Below are 27,847 nucleotides of genomic sequence, written 5' to 3'. Positions count from 1 at the left end.
AGAGGGCTGGGCATGTTTTTTTGGAAGACTGGTAAATTCCGGTACTTACCTGCAAGTTGGCACAGAACGAATGAGACTATGGAATTTCATGTAGAGCCTCAGGCTTCTTGTATTCTAATTGAAAAGAGAGAGGACTGATACCTGTCCCGTCTGATTCAGGAGCGATTTTAACTTGCCTCTGTTTTTCTCTTCTCCAGTCCCCCCTCCATCCTATTCCTGCTTCCCCCACCAGTCCCCAGTCTGGTTTGGATGGTAGTAATTCCACCTTATCTGGTAGTGCCAGCAGCGGGGTGTCTTCTTTAAGTGAGAGTAACTTTGGGCACTCTTCCGAGGTTCCTCCTCGCACAGACACGATGGACTCTGTCCCTAGCCAGGCCTGGAACACCGACGAAGATTTAGAAGTGCCCTACCTCCCCGTCCGTTATAGCCTTTCGGAGCCTGACGTCCTGGAATCTGTCAAATCCCAGCCATGCCGAAGCCACTCTGCCCCAAGCGGTGTTATCCCTCAGGACCCCATGGACCCTCCAGCTTTGCCCCCAAAACCGTACCACTCCCGTCTCCCGATGCTCGAGATCGAGGAGGGGATGATGATGGAAGAAGATGACAAGCAGCATCGGCCTCTGCATCGCAAGGTCTCCCTGCCTCCGAGCAGCATCAAAGAGGAGCAGGCAAGAGTGAGCTGGGAGCATGGCATCAGCGAGCAGTGAGCAGAATTACTGTCTCCAGGGCCCACAAGCAGGTCACCCGGAAAGGAACAGTAAAGGCTCGGGGCTCGGAGGAAAGAACAACAAACCGATTCTTTACGTTCTACTGCCGTTAACTAATGTTTCGAGTGTATGTACAGAGGTTGTTTCAGCATGCGATGTTGCTGCTTTCCTCTTTATTTCGTATTCTACTCTTCTGGTTTTGCTATGGGTCGTACCTTTCTTTTTGTTTCTTGGCACAGTGGATGCTTTCTTCCTTCTGCAGTTACCAGACCACACACGAAGCCGTGTGTATGTAACCTTTAGCCGTAGACCCTTGCCGAAATAAGAGTATTGGAACCCCAGAAGAAGGGGGCGAGAAACAGGTTCTTCCGGGAATCTAGGCCTCCTCGGTTTTGAAACACACACGAGTATAGGTGAAGTTGTCGCAGGGACTTCTTTCTTTGCCGGATAGACGCCGAAGCTCATAGTTGCATTCAGGGATTCCGTTAACCACGCCAGGCTGAGCGGGGGTTGGCGGGTGGAGGAGAGACTTCCTATTCTTAGGAGCAACTGGCTCTTCTGGATGTCTGAATGCACATGACTTTCTTGACTCTCTCACCCCCACCCCCCTCTCACCCCCACTGCTCAGGTGTGCTGACTTGATTGAGTTGGTAATGGTTCCAAGAGTCCATGGGGACTTCTGAGAGAGCACTAGTTTGTAAAACCAGCCCCCCTGCTGCTTCCTTTGGTGTTCTCCCATTTGGGAGACATTCCCCCCACTTTTAACCCTCTAAGCTATACACTTCCTCCCCCGTAGAAGTCAGAGCCTCTCACCATTTGGGCTACAGCTACAGATATCAGCTAGGACTGTGTAAACTCTAGGAGTGCAACCCAGTCCTATTGGGCTTTCCCTAGACTCAGCTGCCTCCAGGTGTTTGACATCTCCCCCAACACCCCCCCCCCAAAACAAAAAAAGCAGCAGTCCAGTTGGAGGCAAAGTGGGGAGGGGTAGTGAGGGCCAGCTTAAAGCTAGAACTACATGTTGAGCTAAAGAAACAGAAAACTGAAGGTTTGCAGTGCCGCCTTCCTCTTAAATTAGCAGGCAACTTTCTGAGAGCTGAGAGCCATTCATTCCTACTGAAAGACCTCCAGGCAACACCTGTCACTTTGGGGCTGCCAGGGTAGGAGAGAGTCGGTATCTCTCAGCCTCTAGGAAATCCTTTATCCTTTGGCCTGTTCTCCTGAGTCAGGAATTTTAACACTACCTCTGAGTAAAAAGACTAGTGGCAGAACAGTGCTTCTGGAATCGGCTGGCGCTGAGGAAGAGCAGTCTTGATGACGCTTAGACTTAGCTAATAAGCTGGAGTGGAGTTGATATTTCCTTCTTTTGAAGCTCATTCCCAGGAAAAAGAAATAGAGCCCATCTTTGACTCCCCCTGGGTGGGGAAAGTCCTTCCCTAAGGAATTGATTTCATCAGAGCCTAAGTCACACAATGTCCACTGCCTTCTGCCACTGATCCAAGTGTAGTATTTTAATGCAGTGTAGCGTACAGTCAGTACGCAGGGGAGCTGACCAGCCTTGTTTAAGGATGCAGCATTTCTTTATATACATACAGCATTATCTTTATATGACACTTTTAGCCAGTCAGGGCTCTGTCCTTTCTCCTGGCTTGTTGATATTTGGGGGCATTTGGGGGGGAGGGGGGGGTAGGGAGCGGGGTGTCACCATAGTATTTTATCAGGTCGCTTTTAAGGTACTTTTGAGGAGCAAATGTATGTCTCTGGACAGTGCTATTGTTTATCATGTGTCTGAGCAGTTGGATTAAGCACTGAGGTGAATCCATGTTTGGTCAATGCACAACCAGCTGTCTCAGTGAAGCAACAAGAGAATCCTCAGTGGTAAATGGTTTTCTTTTGTAAACCAGTACCAGCCATTTCAGCACAATGCTAGCCTTGATTTGGGGAAAAAAAAAAGAAAAAAGAAAAAAAAAGGAGAAATCTAGTTTGATTTGGGTTTTGTGAAGTTTCTAAATCACTTTTCAAGTTTTGGAAAAATTAACTTGACAGAATCCTAAACACTGGAGGGAGTGAAAGGTAGGAACTGGTAGTGGAGAAGTCAGTCTTGCAAAATAAGAAAAGATGAGCTTAGGGAGAAATGCTGTTTAATTTGGGCTCTTTGAAGCTTTCTAAATAGCTTTTCAAGTTTGGGAAAAAATAGCTTGACAATCCTTAGGAACACTGAATAGGGTAGAGATGAGAGAAAAGTTAGAAGTCAGTGGTGATGAAACTTGTCTTGCCAAAAAAAATGACCTTGAGGTGAAGTCTAGTTTAATTTGGGCTTTTTGAAGGTTTTTAAACCTTTCAAGGTTTAGAAAAATTAGCTTGACAGAATTTTAAGAGCACTGAAAGGAGTGGAAACAAGAAAGGTAGGAGCTGGTAGTGAAATCTGTCTTGCAGAAAAAAATTGTCTTCGTGAGATTTAATTTGAGCTCTTTGAAGGTTTCTAAATAGCTTTTCAAGTTTTGGAAAAATTAGCTTGACAATCCTTAAGAACACTGGATGGGGTGGAAATAAGGGAGAAGTTAGAAACCTGTGATGGTGAAGTCTGTCTTGCCAAAAAAAATGACTTTGGGTTAAAATTTTGTTTAATTTGGGCTTTTTGAATGTTTCTAAACTTTTCAAGATTTAGAAAAATTAGCTTGGTGGAATCCTAAGAACACTGGGTGAGGTGCAGACAAGAGGGAAGTTAGAAACTGGTGGTGGTAAGCTTGAGAAATCTAATTTAACTTGAATTTTTTGAAGGTTTCTAAATAACTTTCAAGTTCTGGAAAAATTTGCTTGATAGAATACTTAAGAGCACTGAGGGAGTGGAGACGAGAGAAATTAGAAACTTGTGGAGAAGTCAGTCTTTCTAAAAAAGAGAGATGAACTAGGGGGAAAATCTAGTTTGGACCTTTTTGAAGGTCTCTAAGTAATATTTCAAGTTTTGGAAAAGTTAGCTTGACAGAATGCTTAAGACCACTGAGTGGGGTGGAGACGGGAGAATAGCTAGAAATTTATCCTGGAGAACACAGCCTCACTAAGCAAAAAAGATGAGTTGGGGAGAAATATAGTTTCTTGGGATTTTTGAAGGTTTTTAAATAACTTTTCAAGTTTTGGAAAAATTAGCTTGTCAGAATGCTAAAGACACTGAATGGGGTGGAGACAGGAGAGAAGTTAGAAACTTATAGTAGAGAAGTCAGTCTCCCTGAAAAAAAAAGAGATGAGCTGGGGGAGAAATCTAGTTTAAGTTGGACTTTTTGAAGGTTTCTAAATAACTTTTTCAAGTTTTGGACCAATTAGCTTGACAGAATGCTTAAGAACACAGAATGGGGTGGAGATGAGAGAGGTTAAAATCTGGTAGTGGAGAAGTCAGTCTTACTTCCCAATAGAGGAGATTTGGCCAAAAGCATGTAAATCCTGTACTGTAATTCTCTGAAGCTTTGGTTTCACTATGGGGTTGGGATCCATTGAGCAGGTGGTGATCGCAAGAGTCTTGGTGATTCTGAGAGCTTGGGTAGAATTCAGAATTGCTCTTTTTGGTTTCGATCCCTGGGCATGAGGAAATCAGTGGGAGCTGAAGGAGATTTGATACCTATTAATGTTGGTACTTCACATCCCCATCCGTTGGAAACGGCGACATCTCTAGGAAGACGTCATGAGGCCTGGGGCCTGGATACGTCAGCTGGTGGGGAGCTGTTGCTTCTGGGTTCATGGGGAGAGTGGAGACTCGGAATGGAATTGTTTACCAGTCTACCCCTTAAACTACTCTTCTCCACCCCCATCCTACAAGCCATTGATTCCGGGAATTTGTTCGGTCCCATGCCAGCTGATTTCTTTAGGACTGAGCAGTTTTGTCATCAAGTGAGAAGGTACAGCCGCCCCCCCCGCCCCCCCCCCCCCCCCAATTACAGAGCCCAGGGCAATCACTCCCAATCACCCTATAGAAGGGACAGCCTTGGATGGATGGGAAGGAAAGGAATTAGAGCAGACAGCAAAGGGAGGCAATCATTAGGAATTCCACCGATTCCTCCATCTTTTCCATTCATTTGTGGGGAAAAGATGCATTGCTTTGGTCACACCCTGTGCAAAGGGAAGTTGATGGCTATTTCCATTCTCCCTTTATTTCCCCAATTGGATGGAAAGGGCACATCCCATAAATCCTTCCTATCAGAAAAGTAACCAAACTCAGAAGGCAGCAGATATGAGAATCCTTTGGAAAGCGTGTGTGATCTTTTGGTTTCCTTCTAACAGGCTTCTTTGTAAATATCTCATTTGACTGCTGTGTATTTGTACAGGAATTTGAGCAAAAAATGTATAGATTGTGGCGTCTGACTGGTAATCTGCCCTGTAAATGTGTTTTTAATCTCTCGCATTCTGTGCTTATTGAAAATGAGAACATCTTTTGTGTATTCATGTTTAAAGAAAAGAAGTTATCTGAACTCTCTGGAAAGCAAAATTAAAAGACAAAAAAAAGAATTTGTACCATGTCTTATAAGCTATTTTGTTTATATATATATATATATGTATGTATATATGTGTGTGTCTATATATATATACATACATATATATATATATATTGTGATAGCATGTTCTGGTTAAAAAAATAAGTGATGTGAAGTTTAAATGTAAATATCTGCTGTAGGTTTCGGGTTTTTTTCCTTTCTCCTCCCCATTCAGTCAACTGTTGTGTTGTGAAATTAAAGATTTAAACCTGTTATTGACCTATTGAGTGAAGAAATATTCATTGAGGTCCAGCTGTGTAGATTGTGGAACTCTTTAAGCTTCTCGTCACAAAATCTCGGACTCCATTTAATTGGTTATGAAGGTGAACCTGCTCATAAAGCACTCCGAAGACAGCCAGCATCTGCCTAGCTGTGAGAAGGGCAAAAGGCCTGACCGCTCGAAGCAGTGTGGCCTAGTGGATAGAGCCTGGGCCTAGGGGTCAGAAGGACCTGGGTTCTAATCCCGGCCCTGCCATTTGTCTGCTTCGTGACATTGGGCAAGTCACGTAACTTATCTGTGCCTGTTACCTCATATGTAAAATGGGGATTAAGACTGTGGAGTCCCATGTGGAACATGATCTTTGCCCAACCTAATTAGCTTATATCTACCCCAGTACTCCCCTCCCCTCTCAGGATCACACCTGGAGAGTTTCCAGTACTCTACCAGTCTTGGCCAAGGGAGGAAGAGTCAAGCAGAGGCGTACCCATTCCGCTCCTAGCTTGGCCAGTGGCTAGCGAGTGGAAGGCAATCTGCTACAAGTCAAAGCTCACCTCTGCTGGGCAGCAGCAGCATGGAAAAGAGTCGAGGGCGGAGATTCAAGTTTACTGCGTGGAAGGAGGCAATGGTAAACCACTTCCATATTTTTACCAAGAAAACTCTATGGATACACTACCAGAACGATTGCAGATGGAGGTGGGGTGTTCTGGGAGAGATAATAATAATAATAATATGGTACTTGTTATGTGCTTACTATGTGCCAAACACTGTTCTAAGCACTGAAGTAGATACAAGGTAGTCAGATTGGACACAGTCTCTGTCCCACATAGGGCTCACATTCTTCATCTCGATTTTACAGATGAGATCTGAGGCGCAGAGAAGTTAAATGACTTGCCCAAGGTCACAGCAGATGTGACAGAGCCAGGATTAGAACCCATGACCTTCTGACTCTCAGGCCCATACTCTATCCACTAAGCCACGCTGCTTTGTGTCCATGGAGTCGCTTTGGATCGGAAACAACTCGACAGCAAGAGCCACGACAAGTACAGTGCTAGGCACATAGAAAGCACTTAATACCAAAAAAAACCCAAAAAACAACTTTTCATCTTGGTCAGACTGGTGGCGGTTCCCTGATTTGGTTTTCAAAGTTAGGTCTGGCATCCATCATATTTTTTTCCAGGAGAATGCAGAGCTCGTGTCATAGCATGTCCCATATATCAACTACAAGCATCTTTTTAATGTTATGACTTACTAGCAGAAATGGCATAGCCTCCATCACCTCGCCCCCTCCTACCTCACCTCCCTTCTCTCCTTCTCGAGCCCAGCCCTGCACCCTCCGCTCCTCTGCTGCTAATCTCCTAACCGTGCCTCATTCTCACCTGGAATGCCCCCTGGCCTGGAATGCCCTCCCTCCGCACATCCACCAAGCTAGCTCTCTTCCTCCCTTCAAGGCCCTACTGAGAGCTCACCTCCAGGAGGCCTTCCCAGACTGACCCCCTCCTTCCTCTCCCCCTCTTCCCCCTCCCCATCCCCCCCCACCTTACTTCCGTCCCTTCCCCACAGTACCTGTGTATATTTATGTGTTTGTATGTATTTATTACTCTATTTTATTTGTACATATTTATTCTATTTATTTTATTTTGTTAATATGTTTTGTTCTCTGTCTCCCCCTTCTAGACTGTGAGTCCATTGTTGGGTAGGGACCATCTCTATATGTTGCCAACTTGTACTTCCCAAGCGCTTAGTACAGTGCTCTGCACACAGTAAGCGCTCAATAAATACAATTGAATGAATGAATAATATACTTTTCCTCGTTCCCTCTCCCTTTCCCTAGTCCTTTCCTCTCCTAGCCTTACTTAAAATATCCTCTCTGCTGCTGTCCTTTCCCTCTCGCTCAGTTCGCTCCAGACCTCTGCCGGTCTGTCTATCAATCAAGCAATAGTATCTATTGAGCATCTGCTGGTGCTTGGAAAAGTACAATTGAGTTAGAAGACATGATCTCTGCCATCAAGGAGCTTACAATCTAGTAGGGGAGGCAAAGTATATGACAGCTAGGAAGACGACAACGGAAAGATGGACATGTGGATAAATAAGTGCTTCAGTATTAGAGCTTGCAATATAGCCTATATGTACCAAAGGGCTACGGCTGGCTTTGAGTGCGTAAACGTGGAGGTAGCACAGAAGTACTGAGGTGATAGTGGGGAGGAAAATAACTGGGGGAGAAGAAAAATGAATCAGGAAAAACCTCTCAGAGGAGGTAGAATTTGAGAAGGGTTTTTAAGATGGGCAGAACTGTGGCCTGGCAGATTCAAAGGAGGCAAACTTTGGGGTGGAGCTATAAGGGGTTGGACCATCTTAGGATCACACCTGGAGAGTTTCCAGTACTCTCCCAGTCTCGGCTTCGGGTGGGAGAGTCAAGCAGAGGCCTACCTATTCCGCTCCTAGCTTGGTCATGGCTAGCAAGTGGCAGGCAATCTGCTACAAGTCAAAACTCATCTGTGCTGGGCAGCAGCGGCATGAGAGAGAGTCGAAGGCGGAGACTCAAGTTTACTGCACGGATGAAGGCAATGGTAAACCACTTCTTTAGTTTTTACCAAGAAAACTCTACAGATCCACGGGCTGTTTCCAGACGGGGATGAGGGGTAGAGGATGGGAGAAGGGTGGTGTGAGGAGTAGGCATGGGTCAGTTAGGAATCTGCCGCCGGGGCGCGTTCCTGGAAGTAGGTAGTTGGGGGCAGCAGCAGGAGAGATGGGGATGTGGTGAGCAGAAGCCCAGTGAGGGTGGAAGCATGGTGAAGCCCCAGGCCCCCAGAGACTGCAGCTTCCCAGAGTTCTAAAAGTTGTGAAGGCAACTGGGGACGGGGAGGGGGGCCATCTGTCCTCCTGAGGTGTTGCTGATGGGGAAAGGTTTGCCATCTCTCACAGAGCCTCCAGGCTGGAAGCCACAAGGCCAGAGGATGAAGCAAAGAACAAGTGTCTGGCCTCTAAGTTGTTGCTGGTGGGACACCTGTATATGTCTCTTTCTCAGTCCATTTACCTGTGCCCTTATTCATTACCTCTTTGGCCTCTTTCTTTGTCCCTTTGGAATACTTCTGGTGCCTCACCTCATTTCCCCTACTCACCCTTTTCTTACTCTATTCAATGGTTCCTTCTCTTTCCCCATCCTGGTGATCTTCTGTCTCCCTCTGGGTCCCTTTAATACCTGTTCTCCCTCCTACTTACTGTGAGCTCTGTGAGGGACAGGGGCTGTGTCTGACCTGATTTATCTTGTTTCTACCCCAATGCTTAGTACAGTGCTTGGCAGTGCTTACTTGGTAAGAGCTTAGCAAATACCATAATTATTATTGTTCTCTTTTTTAAAATCAATCAATCAATGGTATTTATTGAGTACCTACCGAGTAAAAGCACTGGGCCAAGTGCATACCCCCTTCCCTCAAGAATCTTACATTCTAATGGACTTTTCATTGCCTGTCCCACTTCCCCTCTCCCTGCTTCCCATTGTCCCCTCTTTCCCTTTCTTACCTCTTTCCCTTTCCCCTTTTTCCTCTTTCCCCAGCTTCTCTCTCCGGCGACTTGATCTGAACCCTGTCAAATGGGGAAGGGACTTCTGGTTCTTCTCTTAGATTTCCTCATCTTATCCAAACTCTCTGTCGTCCCAGAAAAGAATGCCTTCATAGGCCCGGGGTGACGCAAGAAGCCAAAGTTGGGGAAACAGAATTTGGTTTCTCCCTCCTCTGTTTCAGATTTCCTAATAGGCCTTAGAAGGTGGGTGGGAGGGGTTAACAATTTTTAACTGTTAAAATGGGAATTAAGTGTGAGCCCCATGTGGGACGTGGACTGTGTCCAACCTAATTAGCTTGTATCTACCCCCGCGCTTGGTACGATGCCTGGCACGTAGCACTTAAAAAATGTTTTTTTTTTTTTAAAAAAAAGGATATTTGCCTAAGTGTAGCGTTTACACCACTGCCTTAGAACTGCAAAATGCAACTGAAATGTTCCTGAAAAATTCCACAAGATGGCAGTCAAGTACCACACTACCAATGCACACTTTCTCTGCAGAGAAATGAAATGCAGTGAAACAGAAAGATGTGGGCTCTCAATCGATAGTAACCAAAATGAATCCGCACAAAATGAGTAATAATAATAATCTTGCCCCTTTGAAGGCGATCCCAGGATGCCCTGGCAATGATATAGGGATGCTGCTGGAAATTGGCCCCTTGGAAATTGGAGGAAAGGGGTCCGTCTCAAAGGGGGCAGTTTGGGTTACCAAAGGGAGCTAGATACAGCATTTTGGGTTGCATTCCAGAGGTGGACTCTAAATGGGAAAGGCCTAGTTCTGGGGAACTGACAGTATGCCCAGTTTTCCCAGAACCTTTGTGTTTATGGTGCATTTTGGACAAAGTGCTGTTATGGCATCAGGCAGGAATGCGATGTAATGTGGAAAAAACCAGTCATGCCCTTATGCGGGGCATCAGTCAAGATCAGGTACTGTAGTGTGAGTTTTTCTAGGAGAACCGATGGAGCGGAAACATTAATTTTTAAGTGGCATGTTAAATATGGGGAAAAGCATATCAATCGTATTTTTTAAATGTTACTCATTAATGCATGCTATTGAGCGCTTTCTATGTGCAGAGCACTGTACCAAGCGCTGAGGTAGACAAGCTAATCAGGTATTTATTGAGCACTTACTGTGCACAGAGCACTGCACTAGGTGCTTAGGAGAGTAAAGTTGGTAAACACGATCCCTGCCCACAGGTAGCTTACAATCTAAACTGGGAGACAGACCCACCCAAAGAACAGTTATTTAAACCTATCTGCATCAAGCCCTAACCCATTCACCTAGGATAAATAGCAGTTTTTAATAGAAATCTCTTACTTGGCTGTTTCTGTGCCTCCTACAAAAGCTGGTCAAAAAAAATGATATAGGCTGGAAAATTCTTAGTACCAGTTCAACATTGATGAAGAAGAATTTGTTAAACACTTACTATATGCCACGCACTGTAACTGAGCACTGGGGTAGATAGTAGACTGTCAGATGCCACATGGGGCTCAATGTCTATGTAGGAGGGAGAACACGTATTGAATCCCACATTTTGCAGATGAAGGAACTGAAGCACAGAGAAGTTAAGTGACTCGCCCAAGGTCACACAGCAGACAGTGCAGTGCAGTGCCAGGATTAGAAACCAGGTTCTGACTCCCAGGCCTGTGCTCTTCCACTAGACCTCACTACTATTTTTTTAAATGGTATTTGTTAAGTGCTTACTATGTGCCAGGCACTGTACTAAGAACTGGAGTAGGTGCAAGCTAAGCAGTTGGACACAGTCCCTGTCCCACTTGGGCTCACAGTCTTAATCCCCATTTTACAGATGAGGGAACTGAGACCCAGAGAAGTGACTTGCCTAAGGTCACACAGCTGACAAGCGGCAGAGCCTGGGATTAGAACCCAAGTCCTTCTGACTCCCAGGCCCATGCCCTATCCACTAGGCCATGCTGCTTCTGTTTGCAAGACTTAGATCCAGCAATTAGAATAGAGACCAAAAGGACATGTTCCTCTGAAGTGAAGGGGCTCCAAGGCTGGCGAAGGGTAAATAGCTGCTGTTACTGTTTCATCCCACCCCACCCCCAGTCCTTTAAAGCACTTCCAGCTCTAAAGCTGAATTCCAGCCCTGAGCTTCTAATGTAACTTCTGGAAATTAGATCATAAACGGCCCTGCTAAGGCAGACTCGACGAGATGAAACCATTACAGGCTATTTCGACTGGCGATCAGTTAGAATTCCAACCTAGGGCTCTGATAATCCACTGATCGGTCATATTTATCGAGCACTTTCTGCATGCGGAACTCTGTACTGAGTGCTTGGGAAAGTACAATATAGCAGAGTTGGTAGACATTTTCACAGCCCACAAAGAGCTTACAGCCTAAAGGGGGAGACGGACATTAACAGACATAAATAAATTACAGAAATGTATCTAAGTGCTGTGGGGCTGAGAGTGGGGTAAATAAAGGGTACAAATCCAAGTGCAAGGGTGACACAGAAGGGAGTGGGAGAAGAGGAAGCGAGGGCTTAGTCGGGAAAGGCCACTTGGAGGAGATGTGCTTTGTTAAAACTAAGCTCACTGTGGGCAGGTAATGTGTCTACCAACTCTGTTGTATTAGTAGTAATAATAATGATGGTGATGATGGCATTTGTTAAGTGCTTACTATGTGCCAAGCACTGTTCTAAGCACTGGGGGGGATACAAGGTAATCAGGTTGTCCCACATAATAATAATAGTGATGGCATTTATTAAGCGCTTACTATGTGCAAAGCACTGTTCAAAGCACTGGGAAGGTTACAAGGTGATCAGGTTGTCCCACGGTGGGGCTCACAGTCTTAATCCCCATTTTACAGATGAGGGAGCTGAGGCCCAGAGAAGTTAAGTGGCTTGCCCAAAGTCACTCAGCTGACAAGTGGCGGAGCTGGGATTTGAACCCATGACCTCTGACACCCAAGCCCGTGCTCTTTCCACTGAGCCAGTATGCATTATTCTCTCCCAAGAGCTTTATCACGAGAAGCGTCTTGGCCTAGCAGGTGGATCACGGGCCCGGGAGTCGGGAGGACCTGGGTTCTAATGTCCACTCTGCTGTGACCTCGGGCAAGTCGCTTCACTTCTCTGGGCCTCAGTCCCCTCCTATGCAAAATGGGCATTAAGACTGTGAGCCCCGTGTGGGATGGGGATTGGGTCCAACCCGATTTGCTTCTATTCATTCAGTAGTATTTCAATCAATCAATCATATTTATTGAGCGCTTACTATGTGCAGAGCACTGTACTAAGCGCTTGGGAAGTACAAATTGGTAACATATACAGTCCCTACCCAACATTGGGCTCACAGTCTAAAAGGGGGAGACAGAGGACAAAACCAAACATACTAACAAAATAAAATAAATAGTATTTGTTGAGTGTTTAACTGTGTGCGCAGCACTGTACTGAGCGCTCGGGGGAGGGGTGCCAAAAAGCATAAGATGGACGGCTGTGTTGCAATTTAACGTGAAATAACATCGGTGATGTTCCAAATCGTGGGTAAATTAGCGCTTTCTGGGCGACATGCGCGGTCGGGCATTTTCTCGGCGAGGCTGGAAGCGTGTCCGGGCGGCCGCCCACATCAAATATGGCCGCGTCGCGTCCCGTTTCTGGGCTGGCGGTGGCCCGCCCACCTCCCCTCCACGGCCCTCCTTCAATCGGCGGCCGCCAACTGTCCCGGGCTGCGAGCCGCCGGCAGCGCCGGCCAATGGGCTAGGGGAGCGTGGAGCGGCCCGGACCAATGACAGAGCGGGACGTGGGCGGGGCCCGCCAATGGGGTGGCGCAGCGCTCCCCGGGCTAAGTGGTAGGCGAGGGCGGCGCAGGCCGGAGCCGTTTAGTCGGAGCAGCGGCGAGGCGAGGCGGACGATGTGGGTGGTCGGTGGGCTGGCGGTGGCGCTGGCCGTGGCCGTGTTGCCCGGCGGGACGCGGGCCTTGCGGCCGGGCGACTGTGAAGGTAAGTGGGGGGACGGACCCCGAGCTCCTTCGAGGGTGCTTGTTGGGGGATGGGGGCTCCGTTCCTTTTTCGCTCGCCCGCCCCCAACGGCCTGCCTCTACCCGGGGTGGGGGTCGTAAACTGCTCGAGAACTGAGGCGACGGCGGGAGCGTCGGGAGAGGAACAGGAGATGGTGAGAAGGACGACGATCCCGCGGGAGGAGGGATCAGCGGGCGGTTGCCGTGAGGGCGACGGGGGGGGGCGCGTGCAGTCGGAGGGAGAAATAAGGCGGCGAGAGGTAAGCGAGCTGGAACTCTCCCCGAGCCGAGGGTTGACCAGCCGATTAGGACCATCGTTCCCGTGGAAAATGCGGGAGAGAGGGCATTCGCTGCGCATTTTTTGAGACTGGCCCTGTTGAAGACCCCATTTTCTCCTGTTCGGGAGACCGTCTTCCCCGAGTTGCAGTCTGTTTGAGGTACCCCGAGATGCCCCTTCGGGACAGAGCAACGATCATCCGAGTGGAGAACTCAGTGCGATCATCGTTGCTGTGGGCCTGCTCCCCCGAACTCTCTTCCTTTCCTCCGCTGCCCCCCACGCTCCCTTTCCCCACCATAGCAACAGCCTATACAGACAGAGTGGCCAACCTGTGCCCTGCAATTACAATTAATTGCGACTACAGTTAATTACAAAGAAATACAATTAAGTCGTGTCCGTGTTACCAGCGAAATGGGGAATCTAGAGGGTTGTGATGCAATTGCTCTCCTTCAGGCATAACCGTAGGGTTTTAGCCACCAGCCTGGCACAATCAATCCATCAATGGTATTTATTGAGCGCTTAGAATAGGGTTGGGAGCTGACCCGATCCCTGCCCACAAGGAAATTCAGGCTGTCGGGGGAGACAGACGTGAAAATTCAGTTACAGAGAGGGGGATGGCACAAACCATCACTACGCCTAGAAACTCAAGGGCTTGTCCTATTAGCTGTAGGTCATATCTTTCTCCTCTTAACCATTGGTGACTGAGCAGTGTGCTTCCTGGATGGCCAAGAGCCAGCAAAGGTGGACAGAGCGTGTAGGACACAAGTAGGAGGACAACTCTCATCCTTTTGGACAGAACTGTGGAATTGATTTAATTCACTTACCTAGTCAGGTGCTCACTAGGTACCATTGCTATCGATACTCTCTGAGTTCCTTGAGGACAGGCAGGGTTGTTTCCCTTACCTGTAACTTATTTTAATGTCTGTCTCCCCAGTTAGACTGGAACTCCTTGAAGGGATAGGGTCTACTAACTGTTGTATTCTACTCTCCCAGGGGCTTCGTACAGTGCGTTCTGCACACTGTAAGGACTCGATGAATACCATTGACTGATCAGTGGCTGTCACAAACTTGCTTTTGGTCATCTTGATGTCGGGTGCCCCTCGAAGAACCGGCCTTAGTATCGTAAAGACTTTTGGGTGGTTGGCACCCCATCTCTGAAATGAGAAACTTCCAAGTTCTCACTGTAGGGATTGGCTACTTACAAACTGCCTCTGCTTTTCCCGTAAATTCAACATTGATCAGATGGATCTTGAACAGTAACAGGCGTCGAGTGCCACTCGGTAAATAAGTGAGTCCCAATGGGGCAGGGCCTGTTAAAGACTAGAAATGGCCTCTGGCAGCTTGTTTAATGAAGTTTATCCTAGTAGGTGTTTGGCAACTTGGTTGTGTTGTAGTAGTAGTAATATTTATTAAGCACCTACTACGTACAAAGCGCTTGGAAAAGAAAAAATACATGGATGAGGTAAAGACATGGTCCCTGGCCCCCAAGAACTCCCTGTCTAAGAATAAGGAGGGGATGCAGCCACTAAAATTATTAATGAAGTATCGAAGCCTCTGAATCATCACATTCCTGTGGAGAAGATCTGTGAGAAACTGAAAAAGACCCTTAAGGGGAGATGGGCCAGGAGGACCAGAAGCACAAAAGGAAGGCAGGAGTTCAGTCTCCACCCAGCCCAGACCAAAAGTCACGTTCTAGAAGTTGAGAAGGTGGCATGCTGCCACCATCTAAGTCCTTCCCGGGCAGGAGCAGGGGGTGGTCTTTCTCCCGGTTGGGCCCCAGAGGTCGGCTGTAAGGGGACCGGTGGACAGCTCGCGCTGCTGCTACCGCCGCCATTAGAATCCTTCATTACTTCGCACTTAGTTTCCGTTAATCCTTTAGTTATATGGTTAATGTTGAAATGTGATGGTTGATGAGCAAATTTTTGGTCACAGTCCAGTTGGGTCTAAATACAGGGAAGGATAGATAGGCCAGTGTGTGTTCTTTCAGTAGCCTTGAAACGTTATGGGCTTAAGCAGCAGGCCACAGTTTCATCGCGGGTAAGAACAGTGTGCTTTCGAGACTCCTTGGGCCAGATCTCCCCAACCAGAGGCAGAGAGTCCATTCGAGACCATAAAGAGACAGCCCGTCAGAATAACCAGGCCAAAAAAAAAAATAGGTGTGGGTTACTTCTTTCTTTCCTTTTCTAGCGCAAACTGAGTGGATGCTGCAGTGATCTGTGCAGCTGAGGATTTGGAGTGGGGGTTGAAATGGAAGAGAATTGAGAAAGACAAATCATCATTCTCCTGGTGCCCCATCCCCAGCGGACGCTGGGCACGGGAGAGGGGAGGGCAGCTCTGAAGCTGGTGTAGCAGCTCATGCTGTAGCTCCCGTGTGCTGGGGTGGCTCACTCTTGGTTTTGTGGCATTCAAATGCAAAGCCCAGGTGGAGTCATTTCCAGGGAGCCTCAGGAGTGTGCAGGTAAGCCCAGGTGCATTATTACTCCTTTGACCTGTATGGAATCATCTAGTACAGCCTGCTGCCCCTCAGACTTGCCAGAGAGTGGGGGAATTGGACTCAGGAGAGCAGGTGAAGAAAACAGGGGCCTTTTGGGGCAAGGGAAGGGCTTGAGGGGAATGTGCATGAAGCAGAGTTTCATTCCTCCCCTTCTTGACCGTGATCTCAAACACTCACCCGGGTAGAACAGATGCCACCTATCTGCAAAGTCCGACTGGATAGGACGCATTTGGAATGTACCTGTACACCTGCTCTTTGCTTCATGGGGAAAAGCCCATTCAGGCAAAGGGAGTGGATTAGGCGTATTTAAGGTTCACTCAAATGCCTCCCTTCTCCCCCTCTAGACTCCTTGTGGATGGGGAATGGACCCACCAACTATATTGACCTCTCCCAAGCGCTTAGTACAGTGCTCTTGCACACAGTAAGCGCTCGATAAATACCATCGATTGATTGAAGAAGTAAGCTGGTGGTTTAGAGTATGTTCAAGTATATTACCTCCTAGCTAGACTTTGAGCCCCATGTGGGACAGGGACTGTGTCTGACCTGATTATCTTGTCTCCACCCCAGGCTTTAGAACAGTGTTTGACACATTAGTAATTGCTTCACAAATACCATAATAAATAGTATTTGGCAAGTTAATGCAGTTGTAACCCTTCTCCGTTTCTCCGACAGTATGCATTTCTTTCCTTGGAAGATTTTATCAGGACCTTAAGGACCGAGATGTCACGTTCTCACCAGCCAGCATTGAGAAAGAGCTTACAAAGGCCTGTAATGATGCGAGAGGGAAAGAAAACCGTCTGGTGAGTTGTTTGGCTTCACCAATCCCTGCTGGTGTTTTGTCTCTAGCTGGGAGATGGCTTTGCCTATGGTGGGGGGTGGGGAGGGCAGTCTCTCTTGCCACCGGGGCTCGGAAGTCTGCTAGCGGACCTCTTTTATTTGTAAAGAAAATCTCGTATGACCAAATGAGCCCAAACGAAGAGAGGAAGAAAAGGAAGGCATTCTTGTTTAGCTGGCACAGAACTGAAATCTACCATAGCCGAGAAGAATCTCCAGAAGGCAGTGTGCCCCAGTTGGCTGAATGAAGCTGTTAAGGGCCTAGAATGGAAGTGTTTGTGGCTTTAGTTTCTTCGGTAATTCATGCTATCTGAGAGAGCAATTCCATTCACCCCGGTTTAAGGAGTTTGGCCAGACTGCCTTTGCTCTTGGACAGAGTGTATCCCTTTGGCACTGTCGGTCTCCAGATGGTGCTCATGGTGCCAAAAGAAAGTTGACCACTTAATTTTAGCTATCTTTTTTTCTTTCTGAACCTCTAGTGCTATTATATTGGAGCCACTAATGATGCAGCCACTAAAATTATCAATGAAGTATCCAAGCCTCTGAGTCATCACATCCCTGTGGAGAAGATCTGTGAGAAACTGAAAAAGAAAGACAGTCAGATCTGTGAGCTAAAATATGGTAAGTTGCAGTGACGAATTTCTTGGATTCTTAGAAATGCTTTAGAAGGTGGTTGGGGGGGCAGGGGTCAAAGATTATGCTAATGGGCTAAACAGGTTTAGCTTTCCACATTTTTTAAATTCCGCCCTGCATCCATGAGGCTCATGGTTGGAACAGTAGCAGCTCTTCTGCTTTCTTTCCATTTGTTTATGTGCGTTCGTAGTGGTGGAGGCTTGAAAGAGAAATGGGCAAAATTCTCACTCTGCTATCTTCTATTTGCGCGCAGTGCTTGGCGCACAGTAAGCGCTTAATAAGTACCCCTGTTATTCTTCACAGTAATTTTATTAACTCATTCCACCCAGAGTTTAAACAGCAAAAGCGGAAGGATAGTTTTAATTCCTAGGGGGATGTTTGTTTAATCATCTGAAGTGTCTGGCTCTCCCCAAAGTGTTCTGGCTGAGGAAGCCTTTTAGCATCATCTGTTTTCTACAAGATTTAGAAAGGGTCATTAACATCAATACATTCTTCCCTTGGGCTCTTAGAATTTGTAGAGGTTTATAACTTTTGGCCCCAGTAGAGTGAGCCATTCATGAAGGAGATGCGAACCTCTTCCTTCGTTCTTCCCCCATCCCCTGAGCAACAGAGGCAGACTGCCAGATATTCCTTCTCTTAGTTACTCATCTTTCCCACTACTTCTCCAGATAAGCAGATTGACTTGAGCACAGTGGACCTTAAGAAACTCAGAGTCAAAGAATTGAAGAAGATCCTGGATGACTGGGGTGAAAACTGCAAAGGGTGTGCAGAAAAATCTGACTACATCCGCAAAATCAATGAACTGATGCCAAAATACGCACCAAAGGCAGCCACCTCCCGGACTGATCTTTAGTTTGCACGCCTCTGCCTTGGCACCACAGAGAAGCTACATTTAATCTCTTTGTTTTGTTTCTTTAAACGGCCTTTTTTTTTGGTAATTTATTTTCAAGAGGACTCCCAATGGTGTCAGTTGTGAAACTGGAGCTTTTCACAAAATGCTGGTTCTACAGCTCCATTGCATCTCTGTCCTGTGTTTTTTTTCCCTCTCCTTTTGCTGTTGGCTTACTTTAGGACTTCACCGTATGTATGGGGTTTTTTATTAAAGTAAAAAAAAAATCTATTCTCTAGTCTTTTGAGGGGTGAGGAATGGCTTTCCCAGGACCTCCCTTTGCTAGATTTCACTCCCCCTCCCCGCCATCTCTCCCCATTGGGAGAGCATGTGGCTTTTCAAAGATTTTTCTCCGAACTTTAGTTTCTCCATCCCCCCCCACCCCCACCCCCATTTGTGCTCACGTCATGCATGGTTTGACTCATAGGTAGGACAAAAATATCAGCACATGTGGGGTTGAGATCGGTTTGCTGTTGCAACAAAACTGACCCTTGATAACTTCGAAAAAGCTTGTGTGAAAACATCCAGGTATTCTTTGCAAACGGTTCTACAGCCGTGCAGGTCGGCTGGCTGGGGCTCTGGTCCAAAGGACCATTTCTGACAGAATCATGTTAATCAGTAGCATTTACTGAGCATCTACTCTGGGCTGAGCATTGTGCAAGCAAGCGCCTGGGAGAGTGGAATAGTTAGATGACACGATCCCTGACCTCAAGGATCTTACAGTCTTGCAGCAGAGACAGATCCACCTAGGTACAAATCTTTAAATTCTAAATTATTTTACAGTAATGTCTGTCTCCCCCGCTAGACTGCCATCCCACTGTGGGCAGTGACTTTGCGAATTCTCTCCCAAGCGCTTAGTACAGTACTGTGCAATAAATACCATTGATAGATGAGTTGTACATAAGTGTTACAGTGAGGGGTTGCTAGTACTTAAGTCCTTTTTTGCCAAAGGACACAAGTGACATTTGGGAGATGAGAGATTAATTGGGAAAGGCCTCTTGGAAGATTTGTGATCTCAGCACTTTTGAGAGAGCAGTGGTCTGTCAAGCGTAAAGGGGAATGGATTTCCAGGCAGGAGTGAACAAGAGACTGGCAACCAGAGAAACAAGGAGGCGGCCCACTGGCTAGATTATTTTGAGAGGAAAGAAATGTATGAGCTGGAGTTTAGTGGAATAAAAGAATGGATAGGTAGGAGGGAGGGAGAGAGCTGATTGCCTTTAAAACCAAAGGTCAGGAGCTTCTGCTAGATGTAGGAAGGAGTAGCTAACAATTGGAGGTTTTCGAGGAGTACGCAAATGTGCAATCAATCAATGGTATTTACTTTTTCTGGTATCTGTTAAGCGCTTACCGTGTGCCAGGCACTTTACTAAGCGCTGGGGTAGATACAAGTTAATCAGGTTGGACATAGTTCATGTGCCTCACCGGGCTCCCAGGCTTAATCTCCATTTTACAGATGAAGTAACTGAGGCCCAGAGAAGTGACTTGTCCAAGGTCACACAGCAGACAAGTGGCGGAGCTGGGATTAGAACGCAGGTCCTCTGACTCCCAGACTCTTTCCACTAAGCCATGCTGTTTCGCCTGATGAGGAGGAGAAGATTCGGGAGGAATGATGAGCTCAGTTTTGAAGTTACCGCCAACTGTTCCACAACAGCCCAGCACTCTGCTTCCAAGGACCTTTTCTGACAGAATCCTGTTAATCAATCAATAGCATTTATTGAGCCCCTTCTCAGGGCTTGAGGTGCCAGCAAGACAGCCATGTAGAGGTGTCCCAGAGGCAGGAGGAAATGCGAAACCGCGCAAAAGGACAGAGGTTAATAATGGTTGTTTTACTTGTCTGTAGCTGGTGGCCACAGATACGGGTTGGGGATGAAGTTGTCGTCATCTTTATGCCTGTAGAAGTGTCCACGTCTCGGCTTTTGCAGTGGTGAACCTGTTGAAAGTGTTCAGTCGACAGTATTTTTTTAATGGCTTTTGTTAAGCACTTACTATGTGCCAGACACTGTGCTATTTGAGTGCTTACTGTGTGTGGAGCACTATACTAAGTGCTTGGGAGAGTACACTACAATAAAGTTGGCAGACACAATCCTTGCCTACAAGGAGCTTAGTCTAGTTGGGGAAAGACATTAAAGTAAATTACAGAAAAGGGAAAATGGCAGAGTATAAGGATATGTTCATAAGTTATGTGGGATTGAGAGTGGGGTGAATATCAAGTGTTTAAGGTGTTGATTTTACTAAGTCAACCCCTTTCCGATTGAGCCTCTCTGAGGCATCCCTTAGGCTTACCATGTACATTAGAGGTTACTCTCTGTTAGGTTGGAGTCTCATCAGGAACAACGGCCTTGACTGTTCTGACACCTCAAGGGCCAAGGCTTTAAGGTGGGGATCGATTCTAGTTCTAGTAAGAAGCAGCGTGGCCTCGTGGAAAGAGAGGACCTGGGTTCCTATCTCCGCTCCGCCGCTTCTCTGCCGTGTGACTTGGGCAAATCACTTCACTTCTCTGTGCCTCATTTTCCTCTCCTACTTAAACTGAGCCCCACGTGGGACCTGATTATCTTAAAAAGCAGCATGGCTCAGAGGAGGGAGAGTGGGCTTGGGAGTCAGAGGTCCGGGCTTCTAATCCCGCCTCCGCCACTTGTCTGCTGTGTGACCTTGGGCAAATCGCTTAACTTCTCTGGGCCTCAGTTCTCCCTGTAAAATGGGGATTAAAAGTGTGAGCCCCATGTGGGACAACCTGATTACCCTGTATCTACCCTAGTGCTTAGAACGGTGCTTGGCACATAGTAAGTGCTTAACAAATACCACAATTATCATTATTATTACTCCAGTGCTTAATACAACATTTGGCACGTAGTATGCATATAACAAATACACAACCCTCCCCTGACTCTTTCTGGGTCATTTTTCTCTTCTTCCCCTGCCCCCCGACAAGTAAGCACTGAACCCTAGGGCTCCTCGATTCTTGGCTCAGTACTTAAGCTGTCCCCGACCAGAACTTGGCCGTCATCCCACCCCCACCCCAGTCTCTCAAGTCTTCCTCATTAAATAGTATTTGAGTGGCCATTGGGTAGAGCCAAGCAAAGTGAGAGACATGGATTGGGTCAGGTTTGGGGTAGGTTTGAAGACCCTCTAGTACTCCATGGGCCTTGCCCTTTATCGGTCTAGGTGTGGGCACCCTGCACAGCCACTGCATGAGAAGCAGCATGGCCTAGTGGATAAAGGCCTGGGAATCAGAGGACCTGAGTTCTAATGCTGGCTCCGCCACTTGTCTCTGTGTGACCTTGGGAAAGTCACTTAACTTCTCCATGCCTGTTACTTCATCTGTAAAATGTGAGCCCCATGTGGGACAGAGACCTTGTCCAACGCGATTATCTTGTATACCCCAGAGCTTATTAGAGTGCCTGGGATGTGGCACTTTAATACCATTTAAACACCCTGACACCACCAAAAAAAAAAAAAAAAAAAAACCTACAGTACCCGTGAGGTCCATTTCTAAATCCTATATGTGTTTTTCCCTGGGCTGCTTGAATTACCACTAGCAGTTCATGAGGGCAACTGTGCCGGCATAAAACTACATATGCAGCATTCATTCGTTATCGTATTTATTGAGTGCTTACTGTGTGCAGAGCACTGTACTAAGCGCTTGGAAGAGTACCATACAATGATCAGACATTCCCTGCCCACATTGAGCTTACAGCCTGACCCCACTTTGGGTGCCATCCAGATTGAACTTGGGATGTCATTTGCATTTACCATATTTATTTAAGAGCTTACTATGTGACAAGCATTACAAATTAATCACGTTAGACATAGTCCCTTTCCCCACGTTAGGCTCACAGTCTAAAGCAGTCAGTGGTATTTATTGAACTTGCAACCACAAATAATAATAATAATGATGGTATCTGTTAAGCGCTTACTACATGCCAAGCACTGTTCTAAGTGCTGGGATAGATAAAAGGTAATCAGGTTGTCCCACGTGGGGCTCACAATCTTAATTCCCATTTCACAGATGAGGTAACTGAGGCACAGAAAAGTTGACTTGCCCAAAATCACACAGCTGATAAGTGGCAGAGTCGGGCTTAGAACCCACGACCTCTGACTCCCAAGCCCGTGCTCTTGCCACTAACCACGCTGCTTCTCGAATCAGGGCTCTGCTTGGGCTGGGTAGAAGTGGGGCAGCCTAGGAGGAGGATTTCCAACAGATCCAGCTACCTTCAAGAAGTTGTTAATGTAGTCTTTAGTGCTTACTATGAGTGAACTGAGACACAAAAGTTAACTGACTTACCCAAGATCTCACAGCAGGCAAGTGGCAGAGCCAGGATTAGAACCCAGGTCCTCTGACTCTCCCTGAGGCCATGCTGTTTCTCTTGTTGAGGTGGAAAAGAGGACTCCAGGATATGGTTGGGGCAGGAAGGTAATACCACTAATAGGGATAGTTAGGGTGAGGGGAGAAACAACTCTGCAGGTGCCGGGCCTGGAAATTCTACCTTGAGGAAAGACACCCAGTCAATTTATCGTATTTGTATTTATTGTATTAAGTGCTTAATATGTGGCAAGCACTGTTCTAAGTGCTGGGGAAGATCCACTTTAAATCAGGTCGGACACAGTCCCTGTCCCACATGGGGCTCACAATCTAGGTAATGGATGGTATTTTTTTGAACTTGCATAGTACTGACCACAATATAAGTAGAAGACATGGTCCCTGCCCTCAGGAGCTTCTGAAAGAGGGGGGAGCCAGGCAGACAAGTTATTTACAAGTAGTGGAGGCATGAGAAAGAACAAAGAATTAGCAAGGGTAGGGAATGATGAATAAGTGAGTGAATGAACACACAAATGGCACTCCTAGAAAATGCTGAGTGGTGGTTGGGATGCCATGACCAGGCAGGGTGGAGAATAATTGGGGAAAGCTTCTAGGAGAATGTTTCAAAAGAGCTTTCAAAGATGGGTAGAGCTGTGGATATGGAAGAAGAGGGAAATCCAGGCAGGAGGAAAGGTGGAAAAGGTAGAGATTGGATACAGGAGAATTGAGATCGAAGGACAATGAGAAAATTAACTTTGGAGTAAAAATTGCCATCTGGAGAGTAGTTTGTGAAAGAAATCAGATGTGTAGGCTGGAGAGAACTGGGGAAAAGCCTTGAAGCCAGGAGTTTCTACTTGGCACAGGGGAACATGGGTCGCCTTTGGAGGTTTTGGAGGAGTGCTGAATGTCACCATAGGAAGATGATCTAGGCCACAGAGTTTAGTGTAGACTTGAAGAGGGGAGGTGTTGGAGGCAAGGAAGGCAGTTTGGTCAAGAGATGATGAGAGCTGGAATCCGTGCCGGCTATAAGGATGGAGAGGAAGGGGTGAATCAGGAAAATATTGTGGAGGAAAACTTGGAAGGATTTAGCAACAGACAACATGAGAGGTAAAAGGCAAGCAAGGGATCGACAGGAATACTAAGAGCTGCTGGAACGGGAAGGGTGGTATCGCGTAAGGTGGGAAAGTTTAAAAAGTGTGGGGTTTTGAGGGAAGTTGAGAAGTTCTATTTTAGCCCTGTTTGATGGTGTCAGTGTAGGTGTTTTGGAAGCAAGAGAGGATGTGAGGTCGAGGGGCTGGTGAGTGGCACCGATCAATTGCCGGGGATGGCCAGGTGGACTTGCTCCCTTTATTCATCCCTTCTCCCAGCCCTGCAGCACTTATGTCCAGATCTGTAATTCATTTATTTCTATTAATACCTGTCTTCCCATCTAGGCTGTAGGCTCGCCGTGGGCAGGGAGTGTGTGTGTTTCTTGTTCTACTGTACTCTCCCAAGTGCTTAGAGTGCCCTGCACACAGTAAGCGCTCCATAAAGACGATTGGATGAATTGAAAGTTTCGAATGATCTGCTGCTATTTGGGGACAGCACGGGCAGGGAGTGTCACCGTCTATCGTTGTAGTGTAGTTCCCCAAGCGCTCAGTACAGTGCTCTGCCCACAGTGAGCGCTGAAATGCGGTCGAATGACTGAATTCATTCATTCATTCATTCAATTGTATTTATTGAGCGCTTCCTGTGTGCAGAGCACGGTACTAAGCGCTTGGGAAGTACAATCATCAATCAATCAATCAATCGTATTTATTGAGCGCTTACTATGTGCAGAGCACTGTACTAAGCGCTTGGGAAGTCCAAATTGGCAACACATAGAGACAGTCCCTACCCAACAGTGGGCTCACAGTCTAAAAGGGGGAGACAGAGAACAAAACCAAACACACCAACAAAATAAAATAATAATAATAATAATAATAATGGTATTTGTTAAGCGCCTACTATGTGCAAAGCACTGTTCTAAGCGCTGGGGGAGATACAAGGTGATCAGGTTGTCCCACATGGGGCTCACAATCTTAATCCCCATTTTACAGATGAGGGAACTGAGGCACAGAGAAGTTAAGTGACTTGCCCAAAGTCACACAGCTGACAAGTGGCAGAGGCGGGATATGAACCCATGACCTGTGACTCCAAAGCCCATGCTCTTTTCATTGAGCCACGCTGCTTCCCCAATAAATAGGATAGAAATGTACAAGTTGGCAACATATAGAGAAGGTCCCTACCCAATGGAAAGCTTAGAATGATCGGCCGCCATTTGGAGGCAGCACGAATGGCAAGGTTTATTATTCTCTATGACACTTTCCCAAGCGCTTAGCACACAGTTCGCGCTCACTAAATGCGATTGAATGAATGGAAAAGCGGGGGCGGGAGGAGAGACTTGCGGGGGAAGGTTGAGCCCGGGGTTGAGGCGTTGCAGTTCCCCGGGTACGCCACGAGATGGCACCAAAGGCTGGGCGGCCGGTCAATCCTTTGACGGGCCAGGGGCTCGGCGCCGGCGGGCCCGCCCCCGCTTCCGGCGGCTTGGGGCGGGCGCCGCGCCGCGCCGCGCAGCGCCGGCCGATGACGTCCCCGCCGCCGGCCCCGGCCCCCACGGCCTCGCTCTCCTGCCTGGCGGCCTCCCCCGCCGCGGCCGGCCCTTTTGTCTAAGATGGCGGCCCCGGGGGCGCTGCCGCCGCCGCCCCCGCCATGAAGCGGCAGGGCGAGCGGGCCTCGGCCGGGCTGGCGTCCTCGTCGGCCAAGCGGGCGCGGGAGCCGGAGGCCGGGGGCGGTGGGAGCGGCCGGCGGGCCGCGCCCAAGAGCTCGCCCGGCCAGACCCCGCCCCGCGACAGGGGCCGCGCCTCCGGGGACTACAACCGACGGCCCCGGCCCGAGCCCGGGGACCCGTCGTCGTCGTCGTCTTCGTCGTCTGCGTCGTCGCCGTCTTCCTCGTCGTCGTCGGCGGCCACCGCCGCCGCCGCCTCCCCGCCCAGGGTTTCGCCGCTCCTGCCGCTGCCGCCGCCGCCCCTCCTCCCCGCGCCGCCGCCCGAGTACAAGACGCTGCTGGTCAGCAGCCTGAGCCCCGCGCTGCCCGCCGAACACCTCGAGGACCGGCTCTTCCAGCAGTTCAAGCGGTTCGGGGAGATCAGCCTGCGGCTGTCGCACACGCCCGAGCTGGGCCGAGTGGCCTACGTCAACTTCCGTCACCCTCAGGATGCCCGGGACGCCCGCCACCACGCCCGGGCCCGCCAGCTGCTGCTCTACGACCGGCCGCTCAAGGTGGAGCCCGTCTACCTACGGGGGGGCGGCGCGGCCCCCGCCCCGCCCGATCCCCTGGGCTACCTGCCCCCGCCGACCGGCTACCCGTACCGCCAGCCCCGGGCCCGGCACGCGGCGGTGGCGGCGGCCGCCTTCGCCCTGGACGCCGCGGCCGCCGGCCTGGTCCGGGAGAGGGCCCTGGACTACTACGGGCTGTACGAGGAGCGAGCCCGCCCCTACGGCCACTCCGGCCCGGGCGAGGAGGAGCTGATGCCCGAAGACGACCAGCGGGCCACGCGGAACCTGTTCGTCGGCAACCTGGACCACGGCGCGTCGGAGGCCGAGCTGCGGCGGGCCTTCGAGAAGTACGGCGTCATCGAGGAGGTGGTCATCAAAAGGCCGGCCCGGGGCCAGGGGGGCGCCTACGCTTTCCTCAAGTTTCAGAACCTGGACATGGCCCACCGGGCCAAGGTGGCCATGTCCGGCCGGGTGGTCGGCCGCAACCCCATCAAGATCGGCTACGGCAAGGCCGACCCCACCACCCGCCTCTGGGTGGGCGGGCTGGGGCCCAACACCTCGCTGGCCGCCCTGGCCCGGGAGTTCGACCGCTTTGGGAGCATCAGGACCATCGACTACGCAAAGGGGGGCAGCTCCGCCTACATCCAGTACGACAGTCTGGATGCCGCCCAGGCCGCCTGCGCCCAGATGCGGGGCTTTCCCCTGGGGGGGGCCGACCGGCGGCTCCGCGTGGATTTCGCCAAGGCCGAGGAGAGCCGGCCCCCGCCACCGCAGTACCAGCCCCCGCTCTTCCCGCTGCGCTACGACGTGCTCCCCGCCGGATACGTCAGGCACCGCGGCCCGGAGGCCGACCTCAGGGTGCGGGACAGGACGCCCCCCCCACCTGCTGTACTCGGACAGAGAGCGGGGCTTCGGGGAGGGAGACCGGGCCGGCCCCGCCAAGACCCCGGAGCGCCGCGGCGGGGACCGGTGGGGCGGCGCCGGGGACCGCGGCCCAGCCAGGCCCCGGGAGGAAAGACGGAAGCGCCGGAGCCCCTCCGGCGACCACGGACGAGCCGCCCGCTCGCCTCCCGAGGATCGGGCCGGGCCCAAGGCCGGCGGGCCGCCCTCGGAGCGCGGCCCCGAGGGGCTCCGCTGCGAGCATCACACTCCCGGCTGGGCCGGGCAGGACGAGGAGCGGAGCGACTCCCTCCCTGACGAGCGGAGGGCCGGCCGGGAGAGCCCGGAGCCTCCCCAGGCGGGGAAGAAGAGAGACGGCGAACGTGGCGAGGCGGAGCCGAGACCCCCCGACGAGCCGCGGGCCGAGACCAAAAAGCTCGGGAGCCTCTGTGAGTTTGCCCAGACGCTGCCCCTGGGCTGGAGCGGGCTCCTGGTGTTGAAGAACAGCTGCTTCCCTACGACTATGCACATCCTGGAGGGCGAGCTGGGCGTCGTCAGCGGCCTCCTCAAAGACCCGTCCTCCGGCGGCGAGCTGGCCCAGCTCAAGATTGCCCAGCGGCTCCGGCTCGACCAGCCCAAGCTGGATGAGGTAACGCGACGGATCAGACGAGGGAGTCCCAACGGCTGTGTGGTGCTCCTGGCCACCCAGGCTTCTGCCGGAGGAGGGGCGGGAGGCGATGGGGCCTCCCCGGCGGAGCCGGCTCTGCAGCGGCGGCTTCTCAGGAATCTGGTGTCATACTTGAAACAGAAGCAGGCGGCCGGGGTGATCAGCCTGCCGGTGGGAGGGGCCAAGGGCAGAGACGGTACGGGCGTGCTCTATGCCTTCCCTCCCTGCGAATTCTCCCACCAGTACCTCCAGTCGGCTCTGAGGACGCTGGGGAAGTTAGAAGAAGAACACATGGTGATAGTTATAGTCCGTGACACTGCCTAGCCCAAATCTAGCATTTTACGATTCCCCCTTCACCTTGTTACAAAAGCAATTATTTTTAAACGTTGATTTCTCTCCTGTTGTGGCTTTTTGTTGTTGTCTGTTTTGGCGGTGGAGGGCGGGCGGGGGGGGACCCAATCCCCCCCTCCCCCCTCCATCCAAAAACGGTAGGTTTGGGACTCCTGATAATATCGAGCGATTGAAGGGATTTGCCTCTCCCCCTTTTTTTTTTTTTGAATCAAATTTTTAATGTACGTGACGCTCTCCACTGGGATGCTGCT

The 27,847-nt window shown here is 49.5% G+C and overlaps 3 protein-coding genes and 1 non-coding gene across 11 annotated transcripts in view; all 4 read left to right on the top strand.

Moving 5' to 3' along the window:
* The window catches only part of DOCK3 (dedicator of cytokinesis 3), a 477,519-nt gene extending 475,152 nt beyond the window's left edge, over positions 1-2,367 (top strand). For 6 of the 7 annotated variants that reach the window (XM_038770866.1, XM_038770865.1, XM_038770864.1 and 3 more), the window contains one exon: positions 198-2,367. In XM_038770866.1, coding sequence (XP_038626794.1) covers positions 198-707 — 510 coding nt within the window. In that variant the 3' untranslated portion in view covers positions 708-2,367. The remainder of the gene's footprint in view (positions 1-197) is intronic. The other variant, XM_038770867.1, reaches the window with a different exon arrangement.
* Positions 2,368-5,853: 3,486 nt separating this feature from the next.
* On the top strand, positions 5,854-5,991 carry LOC119949733. The gene has a single exon (XR_005457273.1). It is a non-coding gene; the product is annotated as a small nucleolar RNA SNORA7 (small nucleolar RNA).
* A 6,853-nt stretch (positions 5,992-12,844) lies between these two features.
* Positions 12,845-18,336, top strand: MANF (mesencephalic astrocyte derived neurotrophic factor). Of its 2 annotated transcripts, XM_038771407.1 has the most exons (5): positions 12,872-12,961; positions 15,443-15,713; positions 16,422-16,549; positions 17,063-17,204; positions 17,885-18,336. In XM_038771407.1, exons 2-5 carry the CDS (start codon positions 15,665-15,667, stop codon positions 18,067-18,069), a joined length of 504 nt encoding a protein of 167 aa, XP_038627335.1. In that variant the 5' UTR covers positions 12,872-12,961; positions 15,443-15,664; the 3' UTR covers positions 18,070-18,336. The 2 variants fall into 2 exon arrangements, with proteins under 2 accessions (XP_038627334.1, XP_038627335.1); XM_038771406.1 differs by lacking the exon at positions 15,443-15,713 and having other exon boundaries at positions 12,845-12,961.
* Positions 18,337-25,047: 6,711 nt separating this feature from the next.
* On the top strand, positions 25,048-27,645 carry RBM15B (RNA binding motif protein 15B). Its single transcript, XM_038770853.1, is given in 2 exon segments — positions 25,048-26,572; positions 26,574-27,645. Coding segments are annotated over 2 exon segments (2,436 nt in total). The 5' UTR covers positions 25,048-25,132; the 3' UTR covers positions 27,570-27,645.
* The last annotated feature ends 202 nt before the right edge of the window (positions 27,646-27,847 follow it).

Source organism: Tachyglossus aculeatus, chromosome X2 (genome assembly GCF_015852505.1).
Source record: "Tachyglossus aculeatus isolate mTacAcu1 chromosome X2, mTacAcu1.pri, whole genome shotgun sequence".
Lineage (NCBI taxonomy): Eukaryota > Metazoa > Chordata > Mammalia > Monotremata > Tachyglossidae > Tachyglossus > Tachyglossus aculeatus.
The sequence above is the reverse complement of the archived record's forward strand: the minus strand, read 5'-3'. Positions and strand labels throughout refer to the sequence as shown.

Excerpts from the sequence above, each read along its gene's own strand:
- MANF (XM_038771406.1), top strand. The coding sequence starts at position 12,874 with ATGTGGGTGGTCGGTGGGCTGGCGGTGGCGCTGGCCGTGGCCGTGTTG. Across the intron at positions 16,550-17,062 it reads GAGGGAAAGAAAACCGTCTG|TGCTATTATATTGGAGCCAC; the intron begins GTGAGTTGTTTG and ends CTGAACCTCTAG. Across the intron at positions 17,205-17,884 it reads GATCTGTGAGCTAAAATATG|ATAAGCAGATTGACTTGAGC; the intron begins GTAAGTTGCAGT and ends CTACTTCTCCAG.